Source organism: Trichechus manatus, unplaced genomic scaffold, assembly GCF_000243295.1.
Source record: "Trichechus manatus latirostris isolate Lorelei unplaced genomic scaffold, TriManLat1.0 scaffold00052, whole genome shotgun sequence".
NCBI classification, from domain to species: Eukaryota; Metazoa; Chordata; class Mammalia; order Sirenia; family Trichechidae; genus Trichechus; species Trichechus manatus.
Window position 1 is genome coordinate 10,015,118 of NW_004443988.1, and position 14,697 is coordinate 10,029,814.

Genomic DNA, 14,697 nt, shown 5'->3' on the forward strand with positions numbered 1-14,697 from the left:
GGTTGTTAACCAATGTCATAAAACAATATGTGTACTGACTGTTTAATGAGAAACTATTTGTTCTGTAAACCTTCATCTAAAGTACAATTAAAAAAGAAAAAAATAAATTTTAAATTTTAGAACAGTTTTAAATTCATAGAAAAGCTTTGAAGATAGTACAGGAGGTTCCCATACACCCCACACCCAGTTGCCCTATTAACATCTTACAATAGTGTGGTATATCTGTTACAATTAACAAACTGATATTGATACATTATCATTAATGCATTATTAAATACCCATTCTTTATTCAGATTTCCTTACTTTTTACCTAATCTCTTTTTCTGTCCCAGGAGCCTATCTGGGATAACACATTACATTTAATTGCCATGTCCACTTAGGCTCCTCTTGGCTGGGACAGTTTCTCAGACCTTCCTTGTTTTTGATGAGCTCAACAGTTAGCAGGAGTACTGGCTAGTTGTGTTGTAGAGGGTCCCTCAGTTGGGGTTTGCGTGATTCTCTTCTCATGGTTAGACAGATTTTGGGTTTGAGGAGGAAGACCACAGAGGTGAAGTGCCATTTCACCACATCATGTCAAGGGTACATGCCATCAACATGACATCATTGTTGATGGTGACCTTGCTCCCCTGTTGGTCAGATTTCTCCACCTTGAAATTACCCCCACCCCCACTTTGAAAGGAAGGCATCACACAGCCCACACTTAGTGAGTGGGGAGTTATGCTCCACCTCTCCCAGGACTCTATCATATTTTTATTTCCAGAGTTTATATATTTTTTTCTAAAACATTGCTTTAAATAACTTTCTGTCCTTGGTTTATCATTGCAATGACTTCTCTTATTTTTCCGAGGAGATTATAGTTTTTAAAAGTTTTCCTAAGCTTTCTGCATTTTTCTTTCTCCAAGTTCCTTTTTATGTTTGTTTTCTTCAGATTAGAGTCTTTTTCTCAAATGTTTGGTGATTCTCAAAGACTGCCCTGACAGGGAAAACAACAGAGAGTCCTTGACGGAGCAGGAGAAAAGTAGAGTGCGCAACTCAAATTCTAGTAAAAAGATCAGACTTCATGGTTTGATTGAGACTGGAGAGACCCCGGGAGACATGGCCCCCAGACTCTCTGTTAGCCCAAAACTAAAACCATTCCCGAGGCCAACTCTTCAGACAAAGATTAGACTGGACTATTGGACATAAAATGATACTTGTGAAGAGTGTGCTTCTTGGCTCAAGTAGATGCATGAGACTAAATGGGTGGCTGCTGTCCAGAGGCGAGATGAGAAGGCAGAGAGGGTCAAGAGCTGGTTGAATGGACACAGGAAATTTGGCGCGGAAAGGAGGAGTGAACTGTCAGAGTATAGGGTGAGCAATTAGGGTCACATAACAATGTATGTATACACGTTTGTATGAGAGAATAAACTGAATTGTAAACTTTCACTGAAAGCACAACAATTAAAAAAAAAGTTTAGTGATTCTTGGCTGGGATTTCTTTAAAGACTGGGATACTGAAAAACTGCTTGGAAGCTGAATGTAGATGAGGCCTGTCCATGGTGGACATCACTCTAGGGCCATCTGGCTTGTGGCTGTGGTAACAAATTACCACAGACTTGGTGGCTTAAAACAACAGAATTGTTTTCTTTCACAATTCTGAAGGCCAGAAGTCTGAATTTAGAATCCTGGGCTGAAATCAAGGTGTGGACAGGGCCACACTCCCTCTGGAGGCTCTAGAGAATCCCTCCTTGCCTCTTTCAGCTTTGCGTGGCTGCTGGCATTCCTTAGCTTGTGGCTACATCACTCCAGTCTCTGCCTCCGTGGTCACATCATTGCCTTTTCCTCTTCTCTGTGTGTGAAATCTCCCTCTGCCTCTCTCTTATAAGGACACTTGTGATGGCATTTAGGGCCCACCCAGATAATCCACATTAATCTCCCTTTAACTCAATCACATCTGCAAAGACTCTTTATCCTTATAAGGTAACTATTACAGGTCCAGGAATTAGGACCTGGTAACGTTGGGTGGCCAGTATTCAGCCTACTACACTGGGCAACCCCAACTGTCATTCTCTGTAGTTTTTCTCTCAACTGGCCAGTTCCTCCAAGGAGGAATTCTCTCATCTCCTGCTGGCTACCAGTGTTCTAGAGCTAAGGGGAGGAAGACACCCTGATGTAAGCAGGCTTTTAGAGATATCTTGCTTACGGTAGAGTGCCCATCCTTAATGATGTCTAATGTCCTCGAGACCAGAAAGACCCTAGTCTCTTCAGAGTGGGGACTCCCAGTCTTATGCTGATGGTAGGGGCAGGACAGTCAACAAGCTTCAGGGGTAAGAGAATGAGCCAGAGGGTCCAGTTACTCCTTAAACAGACTTTAAACTGATTTTCCTATTTGCTATACCCCTACTTTCAGAGATACCTAGTACCTCCAATTCCTGAGCCCTTAAGGCAGAGTGAATCAGTGTGCTTCTGAATCTGAACCTTGGTTTAGATATGAACTTTCTAGTATTAGTAAGATACCACTTGTCCATAAACTTTCCAGTTTTCAAAATTATGTCATCATTGTCTTTTTTGTCCTTGTGGATTTTCAAGCAATTAAAAAGATTCCCTTTACTGTTGTGTGTGTGTGTGCATGTACATTTTGGGAGGTAGAATGGGTTCAATCTGCCGTTTAAAACTGCAAGTCCAGAGTATGTTTTTAATTGGGAGTTTTGTTATTGATTTATAATTTTATTCAATTATTACATATAACTGGCCTGCTTTTTTTTTTTTTTTTGGTATCTACACGTGTGGCCTTTGGGACCCAGGACTTAGACCCTTACCTGGGTGGGTTACCTTCTGGGCAGTCTGCTGCTCTGGCCATAGACTGGGGGCTGGGCCCTCTGAAGGGAGACTGCTGTTCTGTGAATGGGGCGTTGGGGTTATTTTTTTGTTATTGTCTGTCTCCCCTCTATAATGTAAGCTCCTCAGTGGCAGAGACTGTCTTGTTCACTGCTGAATCCATAGCATCCAGAACCTTGCCTGACACAGCAGGTGCCCAGTGTTTGCCGAGTAAAGCAATGCATGGGTGAGATGTTAGAAAACAGCCTGCTGGGATGGTCAAGCAAGTGGTCGGTCCATGCGCTACATTGTAGCTTGACGAGTCCCAGTCATCTCTCTTCTCAGATTCCCTGTAAAGCAACTATGCCAGGCTATGTGGCCATGTCCGTATGGTCAGCAGGAACTTTGCCCTCTCCCTCCTCACTGTCCTTCCTGTCTAACTCTCTGCTATCAGCATCATTAATTTCATTTTCCTGAATAATCAATATGCAGACCCTCCACATCAGATGGAGATCTCTAGATCATTCTGTGTCAAGATAAACCCTGTCTACACATTCTGATGGCAGAGACAATATGGCTGAGGTCTTTCTTGAATAGAGTGGTTCTCAGTGTATGGTCCCGGGGCAGCAGCGTCAACACCACTTGGGAACTTGTTAGAAAGGCAAACTCCTTTCTTTCAGAACTTCTTTCATTCTCAGCCTGACCCCAGACCTTCTGGATCTGAAACTCTGGGGATAGGGTCCAGCAATCTGTGTTTTAACAAGCCCTCTGGCAATTTTGCTGCATGCCCAAGTTTGAGAATCACTGTTGCAGGGGCATATTAATTCTTCTCTTATTCTTCCCCACTCACACAGGCCTCCCTGTCAAAAGTGTGAAATTATTTGATCCAAGAGCACCACCTTCAGGTTAATGGCAATACCTAGGGGAGGGTAGCAGCAAGACTCACCATGTGTCTGTTTTAGAAGTAAATATTCCTTCCATGAAGGCCTCTGGGGGCATCCATTTAACAGGAAGCATTGCACATCCACCCTTTCTGTAGTAGCTCGCTCTGTGGGCAAGAAGAGGAAAACCAGACTTGGCTCAGGAGATGGCACTGAGCAGAAGCTCTAGCCAGGCAACTCAGGACTGTGACAACAATGCGCCTACCCAGTCAAGGGCTGAAATTAATGCACTTATTGGCCATTCTAGAGGTGAGCAGGGGAACACAGATCACTGAGTTAAGAACTTTGGTGTTATGATTTAATAGGAGACAAAATAGCCTGCTAGAGGCATGAAGGAAAAGATCTATGCAATGACTAAAATACCCACTAGCTGATGTTTAGATTTCCCTGTTAGGTTTTGTTTATTATAACTCACAATGAATATCATTACTCCAACCTTGTTAAGTACAGCCTGTTCCTCATGCTCCACAGTTATGGAAGATCCCAAACAGGAGACAACTTGTAGATCCTCCTTGGTCCTCTTAGTGTTGAGCTCAATATAGGCATTTGGCAAATAATCATCTGCATTAATGATATCACTGATAAAAACTAATAAATTAACTCATATGCTTTTTAAGCCAACTGCATGCCTAGCCCTGTCTTTTCCTGTCTGGGTGTGTTATGGGAGGCAGCTTCCAGCCAGCTGCCTAAATTAATTAATTACTTTAATATACATGCATTGAGTATTTAGTATATATAAGGTACTCTCCTACGTGCTGAGGTCATAAATAAGTCACAGTCTCTCCCCTACAAGGATATGGCTTAGTGGAAGAAACATATATAAACAACTGTGGTACAGAATAACATGCATAATGCAGCCATGTACAAAGTTCAGTGGCACAAATGAGTAATTGATTCATTCTACTTGGGGTGGGGGTGAGGGATAGGGAAAGCTTCAGAGAGGGAGACTGGTGGGACTGAGTGGTAAAGCGCCTCTCCCAGCAGACCCTTCTAGACACAGAAATTTGCATGGAGTATATGGGAACAGTGAGAAATGCAGGTAATTTGGGATGGTTGAAGCCTAGAGTTGGGGAGTTGTCAGAGATGAGGCTGGACAGGAAGAGCCAGATCACAGAGGCTTGCTAAGCCATGCTGCAACATTGGGATCTTAAACTATAGGCAATCCTGGGAGTATTCAGAGAAAGGAGGGGAAGGAGCACTGAGGCTCTCTGGGTAGTAAAAGAAGGTAAAGTAAAGCATTACAAAGTAATGTGATAGATAATAGTGGTAGATGACTGTAGTAAAAACATTGCCAACTTGTAAGTCTCCAGGTCCTGTTGGCCTGAGATCAGCATTCTCACCCCTGCGGAGACTGTTCCCAGCCTTGACTAAGTCCTACAGGGGTGCTTAGGTTGATCTCTCTTATTCTCCAAAGAACTAAAGCTCTATTTAGCCATTTCCCCTCATCCTACCCTTTGAGGTTGTTGTTGTTAGATGTTATAGTCAGTCCTGACTCATGGCAACCGTGTGTACAATGGAAGAAAATGCTGCCCATGATTGGACCATTGCAATCCATAGGGTTTTCACTGACTGATTTTTGGAAGTACATTGTCAGGCCTTTCTTCCTAGTCCATCTGACTCTGGAAGCTCTGCAGAAACTGTTCAGCATCATAGCAATATCCAAGCCTCCATGACAGACAGGTGGCTGGGGTAGGGAAGGTATAATTAGTGACCATGCTTTGGAGTGACTGGCGTAGCTTATGTAGCACGTCAATGCTGTGAATAATTAGAAAAAGAAGAGACTAGGGATTGGGAAGAGAAGAGAGAGATAAAGTGGAATAGAAGGGTTTTTGTCCTTTAATATATGTGTATATGTATATATATATATATATGTACACATAGGCTTTGGGAGTATGACAGTAAAAAGAAAGGAAGCTGAGCTAAGTGCTTATGGGCTTTTGAACTCTTTTCCTGGTGTGGGTAAAGAAGACCAATGAGCTGGTCCAAGTACCTTGTCAGTTCTGGGGTGCTCTTGCCTGGGATGATGAAGGCTATGGCCATTTAGTATTCTTGGGTATTGAGGAGAGGCGTTGAGTAAGCTAAGTGAAGTTTACTGAACAGTTTTTTCCATATCAAGTATCCAAGTTATTCTGTGTCTCAGAATACATGAGTGTGAGAGTATTGGAACCAAAAAGACAACCTTATTAAGAACTTGGTGTCAATAATTGCAGGCATTATGGTTCTAGCATTAGGCCTTCAGGCATGGGCACTAATTAAAGTTTCCCATAGCTTGAAAGGAATGTAATGAGCTTTTAGGAGCAAAACTGATAAGGTACCAGGACATGACTGTTAAGGTACAAGCAGCCATGTCCCTTTTCCTGAGGCGATGAGGCTGAGGAGCGAGGCTTTGAAAGGTGATGGCAAGCTTTGCTCACCTGTAGATGTCTCGGGCCATTCCGAAGTCTCCAATCTTGGCCACTCTTCCAGGGCCTGGACAGGTCAAGAGGCAATTCCTGGCAGCAATGTCCCTGGGAAGAAAGAAACAAGAAAACAAATTTCCTAATTGTATCCCTATGAAAATAAATGTATAATATTCACTATTGGGATTTTCACCTCCAAATGAAGTTCAAATAGTTTCCTCCTCTGCTCTTTATTTCCTTTTTTTATATTATATTGCGGTATGAAAGAAATAGCTATACCAATTGTAGTTCTCAGGACCAACAGGGAAATGGAATAGGATTAGAGAAGATGATAGAAAATGTTTAAGGGGATAATAATAATGAAAAAACTATAATAGGAACTTAAATTTATTGGCCATTTGCTATGTGCTAAGCATTGTTCTAAGTGTTTCATATCTATCCTCACAACAACCATATGAGATATTAAAAAACACCAAATCTGTTGCTGTCAAGTTGATTCCAACTCATACCGACCCTATAGGACAGAGTAGAACTGCCCTATAAGGTTTCTAAGGACCGGCTGGTGGATTCAAACTGCTGACATTTTGGTCAGAAGCCTGAGCTCTTAACCACTCTTATTATCCTCATCTTATTAAAAAAAAAAAGTAAAAGCAGATAACCCATTGCTGTCAAATTGATTCTGACTCATAGTGACCCTATAGGACAGAGTAGAACTGCCCCATAGAGTTTCCAAGGCTGTAAATCTTCGTGGAAGCAGACTGCCACACTTTTCTCCCATACTGCGGCTGCTGGGTTCAAACTGCCAACCTTTCAGTTAGCAGCCAAGCACTTATCCACTGTGCCACGAGGGCTCCTGTAAAAAGTAGATAATAGAAAATGCCATTTGGCCTTAGACTATTGTCTTGTATGAAAGACTAGCTGGTTTCTGTCATTTGTTTAAGAGAAGTGTTTTGGAACAATGTGTCATCTATGGCATCAAGTTCAAGTATGTTAAGACAGTCCCTAAATTTTTCTATTTAAAAAAAATAAGCGATTATAGTTCTTAAATCCATGATTTTATCTAAGCCTGTATGCTGTAAGCTATAAACCTTGTCTTCTCTGTTCTACTCCAGATGGTCTCTTTCCTATAGCATGCCTCTAAGCCGCGATCAGAAGCTTTCCAAGACTCATAACTTGTCTCTGATTACTTCCCCATCCTTGACATATGTGTGAGAATGAATGATGCAGCCAGAAGAAACCTTGAATGGGTGTCTAATAATATTAAAGCCCTGGACAGAAAAAAAGAGGTACTTAGGGGAGCATAGGTTTTCCTATTTTCAGCTGGTTTCATGAAGGTCCTGATCTTTGGTTCAGAAACAAGAACATGGAAAATAGACAATTGGCTGTTAAAGTAGTGTTTTAAAAATGGGATTTGTATTAGGCAATCATGACTTAGGATACAGAACAATGGGCCGGGGGTGGGAAATGAGTGTTGTTAATGTCACTAACCTGATCAAAAAGGTTTAAATTGGATTTTGAGGGGCAGTGGTGCATAAAATGCCCCAATAAAACTATGAAAGCTTAACGTGGATGGCATCAAAAAAGAAGAGAAAGTGTAAGATATATAGCTGTTAATTCTGATGAGAAATAGGGAAGCAGATGAGGAACAATATTTATGGCTCCAGAAAGGTCTTTATGCTGGTGTGTAAGGTATGGTTGTTTTAAAAAAAAACCACTTGAATTTAATGGCATAAAGTGCCTGGAATATTATACAACACACAAGGAACTGGTAGACTGACATAGAATACTGAGACTGCAATAAATCTTGTCCAAGGGAAACAGATCTAATAAAAAGTAGGAGTGTGTGTGGATCAGCTGAGGGAGTTCCACTCTGAACCGAGGAGGTAGGTATACATGTATGGAAGTCCATGAATCTTAAGGATAGAAATAGGGTGGAGAGAGAGGGAGAGAATTAGAAGTGGTACTGCTTTGGGAGTATATCACAGACCTCTTAGCCAGTTAGAAGATGTAAATGATGCTTTTATAATATAAATTACCAAATTATCTGAGAAGAAAATCTTTGGTTGAGATGGACAATTTCTGCTTGAAGTCTCCTTTTGCTTAAAGAAGACTATCTGATACATTCTTGATTCGATCTTTGACAATTTCATTTCTCAAAAAAAGATAAAGAGAGCACAGAGCTATTACTCTAGGATCTAATTTTGACCTTCAGTAACTATTTGAAGATGCAGAGGTGATAGGAATCTTGAGAGAGAACGTGGTTCTGTTATCGTCTGTAATAACAAAACACTGGATAGAGTCATAATATATCATGACTTTAGGAAAGGAGGTTCCAAACTGTCAGAGGAAAGATGGATATGATTCCTCAGCTAGGGAAGCTGACTGCCATGGGGTGGAGATTAAAAAGCAGAAACAGTCTCAGTGAGAAGCAAAGGGAAACAATCACGGCATCCACACTGGTTGCTGTCAGATGAGTCCAGGCTTAAAAAAAGGAGGAAGAGGTGGAAAGAAGGGTGTCTGAACAAGGATGAATTCCAAAAATGGCCCAATCATGTAACAACTGAGCAACAATAAAGGGCAGGGTTGAGATTTATGGAAAATCCTGAGTACAACCAAAAGAGCAAGAACGGCAGTGCAGGACTGACCTGCTGTTTGACGCAGAGGATGTAGCTTTGGACAAGGACATAAAGGACTGTCCCAGCTCCTGTTTTGCTCCTTTATTCCTATTAAGCAGAATCCTCCTCAAGTTGGAAAGGGTTAGAATCAAGAGGAAGAATTGAAGACCAACATGATGAAACGACAGGAAAAGGATAAGCTATTGTGAGAGAGTTTATTGCCTCGTTTCAGGGGTGACTTTGGAAATGTAGGCAAGTGTATTTCTTGATCTTTAGTTTCCCCGTTTTTATTAGGGAGAAAACATAGCTTGCTATCTAGTTACATGCGTTTTCATTTCTAAACACATATAAATAAGAAAATCAATTGACTTCAAGTCAGTTCTGACCCATGGTGATCCCATATGTCTCTGAGTAGAACTGTGCTCCATAGGGTTTTCAATGGCTGATTTTTTGGAAGCAGATCACCAAGCCTTTCTTCCAAGGCACCTTGGGGTGGACTCGAACCTCCAACCTTTCAGTTAGCAGCTGAGTGTGTTAACCATTCCCACCACCCAGGGGCTCCTATAGAACCTCTTACATTCTACTTTGTACTTTACGTATTCTAATTATTATGAACATGCCTTACAGTCTTTGAAGACATGGGTTAATAAATGAATGTTAGTTAACCAGATTATTATTTATTAAATTAGAAGCAAATCGTGAGAAAGAACTTTGCAAAGAATGTAGTAATCTACTTTTCAGATTTCAGATTCAGGCTGTCAGCTGAGAAGGGAACCATAAGGAAAGAAATACGTGTGGTCTATGATGTTTACTGGACAATGTTCTGTTGTTATCCATATGGTTTTCACCGGCTAATTTTTTTTGGAAGTAGATTGCCAGGTCCTTCTTCCTAGTCTGTCTTAGTCTGGAAGCCCTGGTGAAATCTGTCCAGCGTAGGTGACCCTGCTGGTATCTGCAATACCAGTGGCATAGCTCCTACTATCACAGCACATGTAAGCCACCACAGTATGACCAACTGACAGATGAGTGGTTCATGGACTGGACAACAATTTGTTCGTTATATAGGGACACTATGAGTTGGAGCTGACTCGATGGCACCTAACAACAACGATGATGTTTATAGCATCAAAGGTGAACATGGTATTCTAATCCAAACACCATTTAAACAAGGCTCATATGTAGCAGAAGAATGGAGTGGGAAGTAAAGAAAATAATCATTTTGCTTCTTTCAGAGTATTTTAGAGAAAACAATTTGTCCAACAAACATTTATTGTGCCCTTGCTATATGCAAGGGATAGAAAGAAGAATAAAATGGATCCTTGCCTTCCAGTTATCCCTAGTCAAGTACTGAGAAAACATGAACTTAGTTAACGTCCTCTGAGAAGCCCAGATTTCTAGACGGGGGAAACCTCACAGGATATAGGACTTCGTGGGATGTATGCCATTTAAACATGGCTGCACTATTGACAACTGCAGCCCCCACAGGCCTCTATGCTGCACAGCATGTTGAGACCTGGCCCCAACATGTCGAGACTTGTCCGGATGTGTTTTCCCAAACCTATTGTCCCTTTACTGATTGACTTGTTTACCTGAATTCCTTCTCCTTTGCCCGTACTCAAAGCCCATTGTTTGTTAATTGCCTTATTGATTGCTGTATTGACTATAAAATAAACTCCTGGGACTGAAGTGGGGGTCGACTCCTCAGAGTGACCCTCCTGGCCCCACTTCTCTGTAAGAGTTGTGCAGTTGGTTACTGTCTTCGCCGTCTCGATTACCATCGCCGCTGTGACAGGACTTGAACCTTCCACTCCAAGATCCAGGCAGGAATTCAGGCAAGAGGTCAAGAGTAACTCACTAAAGTTTCCAGTACTGGTATTTATGATACCCTTTTCACAAATGGGACAAATAAAGCCCTGATAGATAAAGTATCACCCCAGAGACATGCAAGGCTGAGTCATTCAAGCAACTCCGGAGAGGGATCTATTATTCTAATTCTGAGTGGGGGGATGTGTGGGGTAGCACACAGAAGGTGGAGGGAACAGCAAGGCCACTTTGACTCACCGGTGGATGAAGTGGTTTTCCTCTAAGTACTGACAGCCGCAGGCAATGTCCCGGGCCACGTGCAGCAGGTCCAGCATGGCCAGGGAGGAGGGCTGAGTCTGCAGGACACAGAAGCCATCCACTGATGAGAAGTTAGTGGGGGACAGGAGAAGGTCTGAAACACTAGCTTTGCTCACAAGGAGGCCAAAGGTGAACACACTGCCCACCAGGGGTTCTCAAACAAGCTGGTGACCCTTGATGAGTAGGGCAAACTCCCTACAGAAAATTCATGCTTGTATGGCTCTCATATTTTGATCTTCCTTCTAAGAAACTCAGAACCCTTTTACCCTTATCCTCACTGTATCCCTGAGAGGGGGGGTCGAGGACTGGGCTTTGTAGTTCTGTGGTGCCCACAGGGAAGGTGGGCCACTATGGTTGGCCCATTGTGGATGTTCCATAAATATTGGGAAGTTGGTTGATTACTGCTCTGAACTAGGATTTACCTGAAGGGAGATGATTCAAATCCCTGCATAAGAAAACAGGCAAATAACCCCCCTTAGAGTCCAGGCCTGGATGCAGGTTCTTAGCTGGCTGGGGGTTTTCCGGGAAGGCTTCTCTAGGGCTCCTTTGAGCACTGGCATGGGCCTGGGAGTTGGGGAGGAAGGAGTCATGCTTCTCTAGGCCATGCTTCAATTCAGAGAGAGACAACTTAGGGGGCTGTGGAACATATGGCTGTGTCTTACATTCAATAGAGCAATTCCACATACATTATCTCTGATGCAGCATCCTGTACGGTGGGTGAGGAAGAAATGGTTATCTCCATATTAAAGATGAGAAGGCTGAGGCCTCAGAGAGGTTAAGTGACTCACCTCAGGTCACACATCTAGTGAGGGTGGAGCTGAAACTGCCCAGAGCTGAGATTCGAGGATAAGGGTTGGGGGAGGCAGGATTCTAGGCGTTAAAATTGAGCTTCTTAAGACAGAGTGCCAGAGAAGGGATGAGTATAAGCCAATGCAGTACACAGGATTCAAGTGAATACAGAAGTCAGTACACAAGTACAGGAAGCAGTATATTTCCATGGTCAGTTGAGCTGGTCTGAGTTTCAATCCCTGCTCATCATCACTTACTGGCTGTGTGACCTTGGGTAAGTTACTCAGTCTCTTTCCACACCATAATTTCCTCATCTGTGAAATTGACACAATAGTGTTGCCCCCACTGGATTGTTAAGAGGATCCACATGAAGAAGTTGTAGTGCCACAGAGTAAATGCTTAACAAAGGGATCTGCAATCGTCATTGGGGTTATCACACGGGGGGCCTGGGGGAGTCTTAGGAAACGGTTCCTTGGGTTTGGCTTTTCCAAAAACCTTGTTAGGGTTGAAAGTACCTGGCCCTGTGGGTGGGGTGGTCCCCATGTCCTGGGAAAAATAAAAGTGATATATCTCTAAAGGAAATATTCAGCCATTTGCTATAGCATTACCTAACTACTAACTAAATCATTGCCGTCAAGTTGATACTGACTGACAGCGACCCTATAGGACAGAGTAGAACTGCCCTATAGAGTTTCCGAGGAGCAGCTGGTACATTCGAACTGCCAACCTTTTGGTTAGCAGCTGAGAGCTCTTAACCACTATGCCACCAGGTCTCTGCTATAGCATTACACATATCTTTTCTCTCTCTGAGAAAATCCTTTTCTGTTCTTACAAAAGGATGGCTTGGTCCCAGCTGTGGTAGAGGCTGAGGAAGATTCTCTTCACTTGAGTCTCTTTGTGTCTCTGCCCACATCACTCAGGACACGAGGACCGTGGATGTCTCCAATGCTCCATGAGCCAGGAGGCTACAGGGGCTATCTCTTCCCAGACATCACCCTCGAGCCAGGCTTATCTGGGTCCCTGTCGTTGGCTGCTCTGAGCAAATTAACTGCGTCACTAACGAGACTGCATGGAAGCAGACAGCAGTCGGCAACCTGAGGGGCATGTGTGTGTAGTTAGGAAGGGAAAGGGGTGTTGTGGCAAAACCTGTATGTGAACTAGCAGTGCAGAGTGTAGCTGGCCCATGGGCCCACTGCCAGCTCTGTCCATCCTGAGGTAAAGAATGAGCTGGGAATCAGGGCTTTATTCTCTGATCTGGCACTGTAGTGTGACATTTCCTTCGGCAACCAGATATTCTTTTTTTATTGTGATGAAACTATGCACAACAAAACACTCACCTTCTTAACAATTTCTACACTATAATTTAGTGACATTGATTACATTCTTCATGTTGTGTAACCATTATCCCTATCCTTTTCCAAATCATTCCACCGCCATTAACATAAACTCAATGTCCCCTGAGCAAAAACTTACCCTTTCCCCCTCACCCTACCCCTGGTAACCATTAATAATCTTTGGTTTGTGTATATTTGCTTATTTCATAAAAGTGAGATCATATAGTATTTGTCCTCTTATGACAAACTTATTTCGCTCAGCACAATGTTTTCAAGGTTTGCCCATGTTGTGGCATGCATTAGGATTTCGTTTCTGCGTATGGCTGAGTAGAATTCCATTGTGTGTATATACCACATTTTGTTTATCCATTCACCTGTTGATAGACACTTGGATGGTTTCCACCTTTTGACTATAGTGAAAAGTACTCAATGAACTTCAGCGTACAGGCAACCAGATATTCGTAATGCAGTCATGGTTATGGACACATGCTGTTGGTACTCAGAGAGGGTCTTGTCCAGTATTTTCCAAAGGGAGTTTGTGATATGGAATTCAAAGGTCAAACAGGCATGGGAATTCCTGGGTAAAGTAGGTTTCTTTATGACAGGACCTATCAGAGTCTTGACTATGAGAATACATGCTGAGAAGCTATAAGATGGATAGAAAACAGTGGATCCCAAGTTTCACCAAAGAATTTATGCTGATAGTTCTCATGCTGAGTAGCATCTCAGAGTACTTGTGTTCCTTTCAGGGACACTGTTTAGACCAATATCCTACTTTTATAGGTGAGAAAACTGAGGTCCGGGGAGGTGTAATGCTTAATTTGGTGTCACAGCTTCTTAGGGGCTATACCCAAACAACACTGTTGTTGGTTGTTGTTGATTTGATTCCGGTTAATGATGATCCCATGTGTGCAGAGTAGAACTACTCCACATCACAGAGTTTTCAAGGGTTGACCTTTCAGAAGCAGATCGCCAGTCCTGTCTTCTGAGGCACCTCTGGGTGGGTTCGAACCATCAACCTTTCAGCTAGTAGTTGAGAACTTTAACCATTTGTGCCACCCAGGGACTCTATACCCAAAGGATGATATGTACTATTTTATACCAATAAGAGAATCCCAGGGAGCTGTGAGTACTGTTCTGGGCTTTCTGTCATAGGGTGGTGTCAGCCTTTCTCTGCTTTCTTGGGTGGGGAGGTGGCCACTGCTCTTGCGGTGTAAGTCTTCCTGTGGCCATCACAGTCCAGCGGCTATTGAGGAAGCCGAGATCCCAACTCAGGGAGGTCTACTCTGCTCTGATCCCTAGTGCCCTGGGTCTGCTAGAGACCCTGACAGTGAGAGGAGGGAGTGGCTGGACTCCGGGTCTCCCCCGTATGCTGTATTTTATAATTTAGAACCACCACTGAGATGTTGTAGTTGAACACTTGGACTTCACATGTGCAGATATGGAGGTTAGAGAGGGGAGTTGACTGCCCTCAGCCACGTGGTTGTCTAATGGCCAAGCTTAGGACTCCTGGGTCCACCCTAGGTCTATTCACTTCTCCAAGCCCTATGCCCTTAACCACAACACTTATGCAGCACCTCCCTAGATATTTTAACACTTTTATTTTATAGTAAAACCGCCAAATTGGGATGGCCAGGTGTAACTATCCCTATCTGACAGATTAGAGGAGGAAAATGAGACTCCCTGTGAGTGAATGGTGACC

The 14,697-nt window shown here is 43.0% G+C and overlaps 1 protein-coding gene across 1 annotated transcript in view; it reads right to left on the reverse strand.

Annotated features, from left to right (window-relative positions):
* ALK (ALK receptor tyrosine kinase) overlaps positions 1–14,697 on the reverse strand; it is a 1,033,821-nt gene that overhangs the window by 10,457 nt on the left and 1,008,667 nt on the right. Inside the window, exons 24-26 of the mRNA XM_004377648.3 lie at positions 10,813–10,910; positions 6,152–6,244; positions 3,743–3,844 (exon numbers count right to left, since the gene is read on the reverse strand). Coding sequence (XP_004377705.1) covers positions 3,743–3,844; positions 6,152–6,244; positions 10,813–10,910 — 293 coding nt within the window. The remainder of the gene's footprint in view (positions 1–3,742; positions 3,845–6,151; positions 6,245–10,812; positions 10,911–14,697) is intronic.